Consider the following 14,276-nt stretch of genomic DNA (forward strand, 5'->3'; position numbering starts at 1 on the left):
AGATATATAGTTCTAGAGAACTTTTATCCTAATGATAGCCATTTTGTTTGAGTGTCTAGGGAATCAGTAGCATCACTACTTATTTGCCTTAAGAATCTGAACAAGAACTTCATTTCTTTAATAGCTCTAGCAATTCCACTTGGTAAGAGAATTTCCAAATCACTCTCTTTCAGAGATTTATTTTTAATGTCAAACAAGTATTGGCGGAAGTTGGGTAAAGTGTCTCAAGCCAGAATGAATGATAGAGATCAGAGGAAGAAGAGATGAATAACAGTTATTGATAATTCCCCACTTTAGACCACCAAGGTCACCATGTCAAAAAATCAGACTCTAAAATCCCAATGAAATTTCAAAGATAATTGAACCCAAACTAAAAAAAAAAAAAAACCCAAACCCTCTCTCCTTAAAAAATATTTCCAGTAAGTAGTATCCAACTTCCATTTGAAAATTTCCTGAGGAGAGAAACCACTATCTCCTGAGGTCATCCAATTGATAAACACTTATAAAGAGCCTACTGTGTGTCAGGCACTGTGCTAAGAATTGGGAATCCAAATAGAAAAAAGATAGTGTCTGCCCTCAAGGAGCCCATTCCTCTTTGGAACAGTTCTTTTTGTTAGGAAATTTTCCTCTACATTGAGCTTATATTTTTTTTTTTCTGCAATTGACACCAATTTTTTTTTCCTAGTTCTGTCATTTAGTACCAAGCTAGACAAGTCTAATCCTTCTTTCCCATCACTAAATATTTCAAATATATTCCAAGCACATATTCCCAATTTTTTCAACTGATCTTCATATAATATAGACTCCATTCATTCTGGTCACTTCATATTGCATTCTAACTTGTCAATGTCTTTAAAAAAAATGTAATGGCCAGATGTAAATACAATTCTCCAAATGTACTTTAAATAGGACTGAGTTTTAGGAGGACTACTTATTATTGCTTTTCTTTTTCTGAACATCTAAAAAAATCTAGCATTAGCTTGTTGGAGATTTTTAATTGCCATGTCACATTGTTGATTCAATAAAGTTTGTGGCCTACTTAAAACCTTCAGATCCTGTCAATCTAACACAAATAATAGAGAGGTAGAATATTTTCTCAAAAATGTATCAAGGATAGATGATGTGAAAGGAGTATATATGTGCAGACCAATAGAAAGTTTGTATAGGAAGTATTGGGAAATAGTTGTAGTTAGAATTAATCAGAGGGATTATGCTAGTGTTTTCTTCTTCTTCTTCTTCTTCTTTTGACATTTTTATGTTTTCTCTTTTATCATTAAAATTTTTTTTTCTTTACTAATTGTTTTATTTTTTTCTGGTTATACATGTACATTAACTTTTTAATACATATTTCTTTATGAATCTTGTTAGAAGAGAAAAATCAGAAAAAAAGGGAAAAATCATGGGAGAGAGAAAAAAAAAACAGAATAAAAGAAGTGAACATAGCATGTGCTCATTTACAGTCAATCTCCATAATTCTCTTTCTGGATGCAGAGGTGTTTTCTATCCAAAGTTTATCGAAATTGCCTTAGATTACTGAACCACTGAAAAGAAGCAAGTCTGTCTTTTTTTCCGCCTTAGGCAAATTGGAGTTAATTGACTTGCCCAGAGTCACATAGCCAGGAAGTCATATTTGAACTCAGGTCCTCCTGACTCCTGATGCTTTCTCCACTACACCAACTAACTGCCCCAGAATCAAGTCTTTCATAGTTGATCATCACACAATCTTGCTGTTACTATGTATAATCCTGGTTCTGCTTGTTTTGTTCAGCATCAGTTCATTTAAATTTTTTCAGACCTTTCTAAAAGCTTGTTCATCATTTTCAATAGAACAATAAAATTCCATTGCAGTTATATACCATAACTTACTCAGCCATTTCTCAACAGATAGTCATCCACTAATTTTCCAATTCTTTGCCACCACAAAAAAGCTGCTACCAACATTTTCTCACATGTGGGTCCTTTCCCCTTCTTTATGATTTCCTTGGGATATAACCAATAGACCAACCAGTAATGGCACTTCTGGGTCAAAGGGTATGCATAGTTTATAGCCTTTTGAGCATAGTCCCAGATGCTGTCCAAAATGGTTGGATCATTCTACAATTCCACCAACAATGCATTAGTGTCCCAGTTTTTCCACATCCCCTTCAACATTTATCATGATCTTTTTCTGTCATCTTAGCCAATCTGAGATGCCACCTCAGAATTGTTTTAATTTGCATTTAGAGCAGTTTTTCTATGACTACAGATAGCTTTATTTTCATCATCTGAAAATTATTTATATACTTTGACCATTCATCAATTAGAGGATGACTTGTGCTCATAAATTTGACATAGTTCTTTATATGAAATGAGGCCTTTATCAGAAACACTGGCTGTAAAAAATTTTTCTCAGTTTTGTATTTTCCTTTTAATCTTGTTTCTATTGGGTTTGTTTGCACAAAATTTTTTAAATTTAATGTAATCAAAGTTGTCCATGTTGCGTGTCATAATGTTCTCTAGTTCTTCTTTGATCATAAATTTCTCCCTTCTCCAAAGATCTGATAGGTAAAATTTCCCTGTTTTTTTCCATCTAAAGGGATGGAGAACAGATTATAAATACCCATTTTTCCAAGTTGGCTTAGGATATCAATTCAGGTTCCTGGAAATGGCCTTAACAATGAAACCAACAGTCAAATATTTTCTAGGTCCTGGATCTCTCATTTTTATTCAGACTTCTGAACAATGGGCCCCTGTTCTCTGTGCCCTTCTCATCTGGCAACAGTGACTGGGTAACATTATGGAAGGTCAACATGGCTAAGCCAGCTGTGTCTGACCATGGATAACAGCTTTGCTGATGGTTCAACCGTGAATAGAACTGCAAAAGACCTCAAATCAGTCTATACTCTTATTCTTTGGTATAGTTTAAATTATGTCATCAGGCAGAGATTGAAAAAGGCAAAACTTTTAATCCTAAATTAACCCTAAATCACACTTCCAAGGAACATACTCATATGGAAATGACATAGAAGTGCTTAGAGGATTCATTTATTCATTAACCAAGTAATTATTTAGTAAATGCAAGGCATTGTGGGAATACCAAGATGAATAAAATAGTTTCTGAACTTAATTTTGGTGGTTCTGGAGCAATTAGAGGAATAATCCAGATAGACCATTGTTATCAATAGCAAAACACCTACGCAAAAATAGGAATGTAGTTGTTTATGGATTGTTTATTTATAGACATGTTTAGTCTCTGTTCTTCTAAGTGAACTAAGAACTCATTGGTATACTAGGAGGGTGATCCAGTGGGACAGATTGACTCCTGAAAGGATGGTTCTTTTTGGTGTTGCTCTTACTTCTGCTAATTTTTTCTTCCTTTGTTTCTTCCTTCCTTCCTTCATTTCTTAACATTATCTATGTTTTATTGGATCCTTATTTATTTTGTTAACTATTTCACAATTATATTTTAATCAATTGTTTTTAACATTTTTAAAGACTGTTAAGGATGGAGATGTTCTTTTTTTTGGGGGGGATATTCTTAATAAAGTTGTATTCTGGAAGATTTTTTTCTTTACTGTTAGGTACTTCTTTTGAAGTACCCCTTCCTCTCCCCTCTTCCCCCCTCCCCCCCACTCTCTTTCTCCTCACATCTCCTTGTTTAGCTGTTCTCATTAAAATCTTTTCTTTTCTTTTCTTTTCTTTTTTTTTTTTTTTAAGAACTTGTGGACTCCTTTAAAGCCAATTGTATTATCTTGTATATAAAGAATGTTTCCTCAGGAATTGAATCAGGACCCTTAGCTTCATAATATTCAATTAATTGCTCTCCCACTAGTTTCCACATGTCTGGCTCTAGTTTTTCTTCCTTAGAGAGCCAAGGACATGTGTACTCTAATATATTTAAGAGCCCAGTGATTTGCCTCTGAGTTAACAACAAACCTTGATTCTTTATTAATCTAACTATGCATTCTACATACTTCCCTTGGGGTAGAGAAGGCTCTTTTCTTAGTATTTGCCCTATTTCAGCCGAAAAAAAAATGAAAGTGACTAAATTAGCCCTTACCAAAGTTTCCTGCTTATCTATTTTTGTATTCACCCTATTTCCGGATCACAGGGACTTCTCCACTGAGCTTACAATCACATTAGTTGAATTGCTGAGTATAGGTCCTTACATCCAGAGCCTCACATCTAGAGTCCCATGTTTAGTGCCCCACATTGGACGCCAAAATGTAATGTCCTGGCTAGCTTTCTGGAAGGATCTCTGGATGAGCCTTGTTCTTAGGTGGAGAAGTGATGAAAGCAGGAGAACCACCAGGAGGCTGGTCAAAGATGGAGTCTGAGATGGAACACACACTCTTGTCTCCAATCCTCTCAGCCCTTAAATACCTTAGTACGATTACATCACTACAGCACACCGAGCATGTGCCAACTATACATCACCATATCACAATAAGTATATGCCAACTAGAGTGATTACATCATTATATCAAACTAGAGTGATTACATCATTACATCACACTAAATATATGTAAACTAAAGAACCATTATCTCATCAGTCACACTGAATATACACCCTGCTGTAAGTATTTTTGCTTCAAGTATAACTTTTCCAGAGTTCCCCAATATCTGCAGTTCTCTACACCATAGACCCATTTGTATCACACACAATCTATAGGAACATTTCCCAGTAAAATACCTTCCTCATGTAGTTCTTTACTTCTTGACTGACACATTAAGAATTTTAAGTAAATAGAAGTTTTCATGTAAAATGCAATCTATATAAATTCACCAAATATTCTATAGAAATAATTTTTATTTGTTCATATAAAGTACTTCTTAAAAATAAGAGACTACAATTTTTGAAATACAAATAAAGGAGCATCAAAATATCCTCTCTTCTAAATGCTTCCTTAATAACATTTCCTTAATAATTTTATTAAATTATTGTTTGACATCACTTTTATGAATCACAGGATCATAGGGAAACCCAAGGCAGATACTAAACTAATATTAACCTGAGGAAAAAAAAAAGCAAAATGCTATCTTTATAATTGAAAAAACTGTTTTAAGCAGCTTCTAATTTTTTTTAAAGTAAGTCTTTCTTCTAAGTGATCAAAGTCAAATATGCTTAGAAAAAAGGTTTCATCATTTTTCTTTAATTGAAACCATGTCTCAAGTTCAGTGTTCAAATAATAGTATGCTGATAACAAAAGCAAACAGAATGGTCAGGTTGAAAGAAGGTAGTCAGAATTTGGCTAGCCCAACTTAAAAAAAAAAAACAAAAAACAAAAAACACCCCTCCAACAAAAAAGGAAACCTTGCTTTGTTCCACTTGAAAATTCATGTTTTGATAAAAGTTGCACCTCTGTAAAATCGATTCTAAGATATCTGATGTTTCACAAGCAGGTTGTTTTTTTTTCCAAATCCAGCTTAAAGCTGCCTTTCCAGATCACTCTCCAGTTTCACAGCATTCAGTTGGCAACTGAAATAACAGATTTTTCCCTTTAGTTGGTAGAAAAGATGATAATTATATTACAAAACTTTGAATGCAGACAACTGTGGCACTCTATTCATAAGTGAATAATATTATACAAACATTTAAATATGATGATTATGATGTTTACATTCTAAGTTACCTGGCCTTTAAAAAGAAAGTTTGAAATTTTGGCATCACAACAGCTTTCAAGCTTAGCTCTCTCTCTCTCTCTCTCTCTTTTTTTTTATTAAGATGTTCAATTGTCTGTATGTGCAAATTGTGGATACATCTTTATTTATAGAGCAAATACATATAAAAGTGGTATAAAAATCACATACTAGTTGGACATTTCAAATGCCATTAAAATTCTGGACATAATAAAATGTAGTAATCTTTATACAACAAAAATTTTTTGTAAAGAAAGTAATATATAATCTTTACTAATATCTTAAACTGGTAGTTGCATTATTTTAAAGCAAAGTAATTATTAATATTTACCTTTTGTCACCAATGAGATGAAAATAATATTTGCATTATCTACTCAAAAGCTATGAGGAAAGTATTTTGTAAGTCATAAAATAATATATAAATATGAATATTATTAACAACTATACATTATAAACTTACTGGTTCTATACAAAATATTAAATAATCAAGGTGATATTCAGGGACATAAGAAGATAATTATTAAAAGCTATAAATTTGAAAATCAGAAATAAATCATCATTACATGTAGGTTTTTAAAGCATGTTTAATTCATAAAGGGAAATATTGCAAGTTGCAACCATTAATATACCTAGTTCAGAACATGTTTATTATCAATACAGATTGATAAAAATATTCAGAATTAATTAGATACCTGCTATTAGTCTTCTGGTTAAGTTGCGAAGCTGTAAGTATCATTATTGTAATCTGCGTGTGTCTCTAAATGGATAGCTACTTCTTTACAATTTTCATTAGTATAATAATTGCTAAATAGAAGAAGAAAAATACAAGAGGGGAAAAATTCATTTAAAAGTTTTAGTTTTGGAAGAAAGCTAAAGTTAATAAACTATTTTAAAGATTTGGCTACATTCCTGTTTTAAAAATTTTAAAGTGGCAACTAAAAATAACAATCAGAAAATTAAGTGTTTTCCCAGCTGATTTTATTAAAGTTACTACTCCCACAGCTTAAGCAAACTCACTTGGAAAGAACTTGCCAGAGTAAAATCATTTAAAAGATTTAATATAAGGCCTAAAGAACTTACAAGACCAAGTTCTGTTTTTCAAAGCAAAGGATTTTTACTATTTTATCACTACAATTTTAATCTATTCCTAAAGGCCATAAAATGAATGTAACAGTGCAGATGGTACTGATGACATTTTTGCACAAGTTGACCTTCCTTTCTTTTCTTCCTTTCCTCTCTCCCTTCTTTTTTTTTTTTTTAACTATCTTTTAACATTAGAGGCTTTGCAATTTATTTGTCTCTAACAAATCTACCTAATTAAAAAAATAACTATTTCTTTTAAAAGTTGGTTGTAGAATAGATTTCTATAAATTGAACTATATTAATTACCTTATAAAATTGGGGATGAATTTTTACAATAAAAAAGTTGAAAATAAGCCTCAGATTCTCTCTTCTCTCTGTGTGTGTCTGTGTGTCTCTCTTTTGCTGAGGCAGTTGGGGTTAAGTGACTTGCTCAGGGTCACACAGCTAGGAAGTAAGTGTCTGAGACTAGATTTGAACTCAGGTCCTCCTGACTTCAGGAACTCTTTCCACTGCGCTGCCTAGCTGCCCCCAAATTCTCATTTAAAAAGAAAAAAAACTTTTCCTACATTATGATATGTATGTGTTTGTATGTATCTATGTGTGTATAAATATCTAGGTTCAAGAGATTTATAGATACTTGTCCTGTTCTGTATAGAGATCCTGACAGTTTGAAAAGACTGAATGTGGCCCTGATGCCTTCAACATAAGTAGGGAAATTTGGAAGAAGTAATGGGGGGAGGGGTAAGTGGGAGAAGATAAATGGTAATGAGTCTAATTTGGACATGTTAAGTTTGAGATTTCTCTGAAATATCCAGTTTGGAGTGAGTGAGTGTGTGTGTGTGAGAGAGAGACACACACAGAGAGAGAAACACAGAGAGACAGAGAGAGACAGAGACAGAAGCAGAGAGAATCAGAGAGAGACAGACAGAAACAGAGAGACATACACAGAGACAGAGAGAGACAGAGACAGAGGGAGAAACAGAGACAGAAACGGAGAGAGAGACGTACACAGAGACAGAGAGAGACAGAGACAGAAATGGAGAGAGTCAGAAAGAGAGATAGAGAGACAGACAGAGACAGAGAGAGAGTAAGAGACACAGAGACAGAGAGACAAAGACAGAGAGATGGACAAAAAGAGAGACAGAGACAGAGAAGCACAGAGAGGGAGAGACAGAGAGAGAGTGAGAGACACACATAGAGACAGAGAGAGGGAGAGACAGAGATAGATAGAGACAGAGAGAGAGGGAGGGACACAGACAGAGAGGGAGAGACAGAGAAAGAGAGAGAGAGGGAGGGACAGGGAGAGAGAGACAGAGTGGGGGAGAGACACACAGACAGAGACAGAGAGTGGGGAGAGAGAGACAGAGAGACAGATGGTCAAAGAGACAGAGAGAGATAGAGACGGGGGGAAGGGAGGAGAAGGACAGACAGAGACAGAGAGAGAAAGTCAGAGAGAGAGAGAGATAGAAACAGACAGAAACAGACAGAGAGGTGAGGAGAGAGACACACACAGACACACAGATACACACACAGAGACATAGAGAAAGATGGAGAGAGAGGCACAAAAAGAGAAAGAGAGAGAGAGAGAGAGAGAGAGAGAGAGAGAGAGAGAGAGAGAGAGAGAGAGAGAGAGAGAGAGAGAGAGAGAGAAGGAAGGAGTGAACGAGGAACGGAGAGGAACAGCCACAGTTAGGGGGAACATCATGGATAATAAGGCCTTATCTAAGAAGACTAACAACTAACGATTACCCAAATGATCATTCAAATAGGGTGGATGTTATGATGGATGTTATTATAAAAACATTGATTTGGATAACCCTAAGCTATAACAATAATAGTACAAAGAAGAAAAGAAGTAAAAAGAAACCAAGCTTAGTTAACCTCAAAACTTTTAATGGATTTGAATAGCAAATGGGAAAATCACAAAACAGATAAATTAGGTCAGATTAGAGTAAGAAAAATATAAAGAATAACATCAATGGCTGTGCAGTATGGCTAATATGGGAAACTTAAATGAAGGTGAAAATGATATATTATGCATCAATTAATGAGCACAAAGTGAGTTAATATATTAGTCAGAATATCACACCCAAAGATGATTCACAGAGTTTTCTCAAAAGAGCAAAAGGAAACTGACAAATTAGTTTTATCCTGTTTTCAAAAAGTAGCAAAAACAACCTATGAGTGACTTGGTGATCATGTATTGCACATTTATTTTTAAAAAGATAATATACCAAAAGACTTAAAGACTATCCAGATGGTTTAAAGTTATATCATGATTATGCACTTCAAGTGGAATCCAACACTAGACATGGCTAACATCAAACAATATCACAAAAACATTTTTCATTGTTCTTCCCTGTGCCTAGCTTTTCCTTGAGGTTATCAAGTATCAAAGTAAATGCTCATTAAATTTGGAAAGTCTTAGGAAGTTCTTTGCAGAATTTCTCTACTTCATCCTCAGTGACAAATTTTTGGCAAAAATAAATTTTAATTAATTTCATGATAATCTTTTTCCAAAATGGAGTAATATAAGATGATGTTTCCCATCAAATTATATTTCCTTTTGCCTTTGAATACATGATAAAATTAATTTAAGATCTTGTCACTGAAAATTTTGTCAATAAATCCTTCCATTTAACTGCAACTTCTTTTTTTGTTTGTTTGTTTATTTTTCTGGTTTTATTTCTCAAGATTTGTTATGGTTCCTCTCAGAGTGTGTCTCATTGCTATTCACTGGACAAGGCTCTAATATTTAGAGTACAAATGGTAGACTGCCGCATATAGTCAGTTTGAAAACTATGATTCTTAGTACATTCTACGGCAATCCCTGCAGAAACATAAGGGGTTGCAGTGGACGTTGTGTTTTCCTTTGTTTTATGAGTTGCCATAGCCAAAGAATTCATTGGCACCCTCCTTGCTCCCTTATGATGATACTCTCCAAATTTAAGTAGGATAGACTTCAGAAAGCAGTATGTTGAAAAGAAAAAAAAGTAACTGAAGAAGTTCGACTTCTCTGACTTAAAAAAAAGATTAAAAGGTGAGTCATTAAAATACCTACTACATTAAAAACACCAGTTGAACATAGAAGATGGGATTGAAATCATGTCCAAGATTAGTATATAAATACGTAAAAGACCAACACAGTCCCATCTCTGTCTAAAGAGTTCAGTCCTATGGAGTTGCTTGAGATATAAGGTAAAGTGCCATGTGTAGTCACCCAGCTGGTGCCAGAGGTAAATTCTGAACCTGGATACTTCTGCCTACAGCCCGGCATCTTATCTACTATGTCTGTGCAGGATTACTTTTTGTTGAGACCTATGACTTCACTGATGTACCCCAAGAAGGAAACTTCTACCAATACATAGTAACAACTGTTCTTGAACTTTAATAGTCAGAGAATATTGCCTAGGATTTTAAAGAGATTAAGTAACTAGTTCGTAGTGACTCAATATAATTCAAAAGCAGATTTGAAGCCCATTGTCTCGATACAAAAATTAATATACAGTTTAACAATTAAACTGCATAATATATAATTATCGATACATAGTTAATACTGTTAGAAAAATTGCACAATATAGAAAATGTATTATTTGCATTTCACACCACACAAACTAAGTAATTTCTAGCGACTTCTATGACACCTAAGATTCATTTCAGGCACCTCTGCCACTTCAGCATTTCATAATATGGAGCCATCACTGTCTTCATGACTTGTGTCCAGGTATATTGACCCCTATTGCAGTGCTTGCTGGAGATGCCAGAATGCTGGCCCTCTTCCCCTCTGCCTCTGAAAATTGACTCCTCTTTGTTCTTAAAAGTGCTGCCTCCCAGCTGTTCACAGCTGCAACAGTGTCTAGCATATAGTAAGCAATTTGAAAAGTTTGTTGATTGACCTGCTTTTTATGGACTTTGTGTATATTTGTGTTTATGATAAATAGCTATTAGAAAGCTATTTTATTTATTAGAATTAGAATTTTATTAGAAAAAGTTCAACAGATTGACACTTTAGAAAGATGGGTACTAGACTGCCATAAAAATGACAAATAGAAAAACTTTGCAGGAATATGAATAATCTCTTTAAAGTAAATGAAATGTGAAAGAAGGCTGGGTACAATGTACATGAGTTAGTTATAACTAAGGGGAAAATATATTTGTCTACTTTAAGGAACTGAAAGCAAAAGATGGCACTAATGTTTGTAATTTATTTTTGTTGTGATGCTAATTATGTATGATGTAATTTCATATCCTCTTAGAAATTACAGAAAAAGTATATAAACAACCATGTGAAGAACAGTAAGCATCAGCTTTTTCATCTTTTAATTTAAAATTAATCAATCAGTCAATTAGCATTTATTAAATACTAAGCTAGGCACAGGGAATGAAATTTTTAAAAATTGAAATTCCCTGTCTTCAAGAGATCATATCACAGTAAAAAACAGGACACAAACACATAGCTAAAATTAAAACAAAATAAATATAAGGCAGCTATGAGAGGGAGGACACCAGAAGCTGGGAGAGGATCAAAAAAGGTTTCATGTGGAAGATAGTATTTGAACTAAGTTTGAAGGAAGAGCCTCCAATCCAGTTCATATATGAACCCTGTCTTCTAATTTCAGTCACAACCTAGTTTAAACTGTCACCTTTTAATCTTTTTTTTTAAGTCAGAGAAGTCAAACTTCTTCAGTTACTTTTTTTTTTCTTTTCAACATACTGCTTTCTATCTATCCTACTAAACTTCTATCATGGATCACCAGAGCAGCTTTTTAATTGGTCCCCAGGGCTCTGACTCCTTCCCTCTGTTCTCCGCCCACTAAAGTTTGTCTAGGTGTGACATGTTGCTCTTTGCTGAGTCAAACTCTTGTGGCTCCCTACTTCTTCAAGAATAAATACTCTTCTCTTTGTTATTTATATAGTCCCTGACAGTCTGGATCCACTTGGTCACATATTCCTTCCCTTCATATTCCTCTCTTTCAGTTCATCTGAACTGGCCTTCTGACTGTTCTTCACACAAAACATCCCACTCCCTAGTGCTGTGACTTTGCATAGGCAACATGAGAGTGGATTCTATGTTGAAGCTGTGAAGCTGGGTGATCTGGTGCACTGAGAAGTAAATCCCCAAATCCAGAAGAGGTAGGATTTTGAGGGAAAAAACAGCGAGTTCTATTTTGGACAAAACAAGTGTGATATGCCTATGCGTGACATCTATTTTGAAACAACCAAAAGCTATTAAATGATTCTATCACCCAATATCTTTATGTGCTAAATATTTTTTCCTAAAAAATCTCCCATTTTCATATGAGAACCCAATGTTTCTATTTGTACCTTAGTCACCAATAAGCTAACTATTTATATTAAGCATTTCTTTTACTGATCTTAGCTTCTGATAAGAAACATAGGAAGTATTATATATTTTGTAAGACAAATAATTGAACTCACCCTTCTTTATATTTTGATATTATTGCCAATGCGACACCAGCAAATAGAATAAGTAATACTGTACCCAAAGAAATGCCTAGGTAGAAAAATAGGAACATTAACTACTAGGAAAAATGGGACCAACAGGTTTCTTAACTTTTATCTTATGATTTATTAGCAAATTCCTCTTTAACCATAGTTGAATTCTTTTATATTAACAGATATCAATTTATTAATATGTTTTATATATGTGTTATATATAACATGTATATAACACATATGTTATATAAGGTTATATGAGTATAGATCCTATAGAGGACTCAGAATCAAACCTTGAAGGCCAAACATCTAAGTATCAAACTTGTTTAATCAAATGGCTAAATTTATAAAATATAAAACTTTATAATCTATTATTTTGTCTAACAGCACCATTCTAGTCAAATAATTAGACTGGGAAGCAGTATCAATCTTTTTCTCATTCCCACATAATACAGATATGAATGTATTTCATACTAACAGGTCTTCTATTTCTTCTAGCCATAGACTGCTTCAAGTAGACTTTTACTATCAATTAGACAGAATAATCTGAAAAGATTATATTAACATAAAACAAACTTTTTCCAACATCAAAAGCAAGAGCTTTTTTTGGAGTTTTTCTTTAGGTGTATAAAGATCTGAAATTGTAACTCTAAAGAATATCGCATGTTTATCTAATGGTTCGAAACGAAAAACTAATATTTAGGTAGAAAAAAGGAATCTGGATTGATTCATAAAAGCAACCATTACTTTTCTAAAGTTAGTTGTTAAAACTTACCACCGAGAACAAGAGGACCTTGGGAGCCTAGAAGGGAAGAATAATTGACTGGGGAAAAAACAAGAAAATATCAGTTTAAGAATTTAGCATAACCTCAAAACAGATTCTTACAATGTCATCATTAAACGAATATAAGAACTTTCAGAAAGATTTGACAAAACCATCATTTTAGCTTTTGTATTTGATCACATATTTTAAAAAATTATTTAAAAATACCATGACAAGAAAACCAAGTGAAATGTGTTCAACTTGCTATTTGGGGAACATCAATGCTATGAAACAAATTACATTTTATACACACATACACACACTCACACACACACACATATATCTGTCTACATATTATGTAGTCAGAATTATAGATCAGAGATTTCAAGCTGGAAGAGAACTCAAAGTCAAGTCCAATCTCCTACAGAAGAGACGGAGCCTCAGAAAGATAGGGCTACTTGCTAAAAATTACACAAATAAGTCACAATGGCGGGATCTGAACTGTGTCCAATGATATATCACACTTGGATAATTATCTGTAGATGTGAACAGTAACATTTTTTAAATTTATTTTTTATTATAGCTTTTTATTGACAAAACCCATGCATGGTAATTTTTCACACTGACTCTTGCAAAAACTTCTGTTTCAACTTTTCCCCTCCTTCCTTCCACCCCCTCCCCTAGATGGCAGGTAATACATGTTAAATACAATCTATGTATATATATTTATACAGTTATCTTGCTGCACCAGAAAAATCGGATTTAGAAAGAAGGTAAAAATAACCTGGGAAGAAAAACAAAAATGCAAGCAAACAATAACAGAAAATGTGTAAGTGCTATATTGTGGCAACGATAACATTTTAAAAAGAAGAAATGAAATGGGAAAAAGACTCAGTATCGACTCTGATTCTAAAATACAAAATTACTGATTTTGCATTCATTGCAAGCAGAGCCTTCTTGGGATGGAAAAGGTTTTCTCCCACCCTACCACTTCTTTATGTCCACTGAGAGATGATTCTTTTCAGTTAATTAACAAGCCCTTATTAGCCACTTCCTCTGTGCTAAGGATGCAAAGAAGGGCAAAAGATAGCTCTTAGCCACAAAGAATTCACAGTCTCCGAGGGAGTTAACATGAGTGTCACCAAGTTCATCCAAGACTCATAAAGAATAGAGGGAAGGTCGGCTCAGAGGGGAAAGCACCAACATCTATCTAACACTAACAAAAGGAGATTTGAGCTGAGTACTGACGGAAAAGAGGGAAGCTATTGGGTACAGGTGGGAAGAGATACCATCCTCCAAATAAAAGATAGCAGTACAAAGACTCAGAGATGGAAATGGAGACTTGCGGGTAACA

General features: G+C 34.0%; 1 protein-coding gene across 1 annotated transcript in view; it reads right to left on the reverse strand.

Annotated features, from left to right (window-relative positions):
• Nucleotides 1-4,771: 4,771 nt before the first annotated feature.
• Nucleotides 4,772-14,276, reverse strand: part of LOC127562612 (complement receptor type 1-like) — a 52,487-nt gene continuing 42,982 nt past the window's right edge. The window contains 4 exon segments of the mRNA XM_051998469.1: nt 4,772-5,458; nt 6,312-6,423; nt 12,142-12,217; nt 12,935-12,982. Coding sequence (XP_051854429.1) covers nt 6,330-6,423; nt 12,142-12,217; nt 12,935-12,982 — 218 coding nt within the window. The 3' untranslated portion in view covers nt 4,772-5,458; nt 6,312-6,329.

Source organism: Antechinus flavipes, chromosome 4 (genome assembly GCF_016432865.1).
Source record: "Antechinus flavipes isolate AdamAnt ecotype Samford, QLD, Australia chromosome 4, AdamAnt_v2, whole genome shotgun sequence".
NCBI classification, from domain to species: Eukaryota; Metazoa; Chordata; class Mammalia; order Dasyuromorphia; family Dasyuridae; genus Antechinus; species Antechinus flavipes.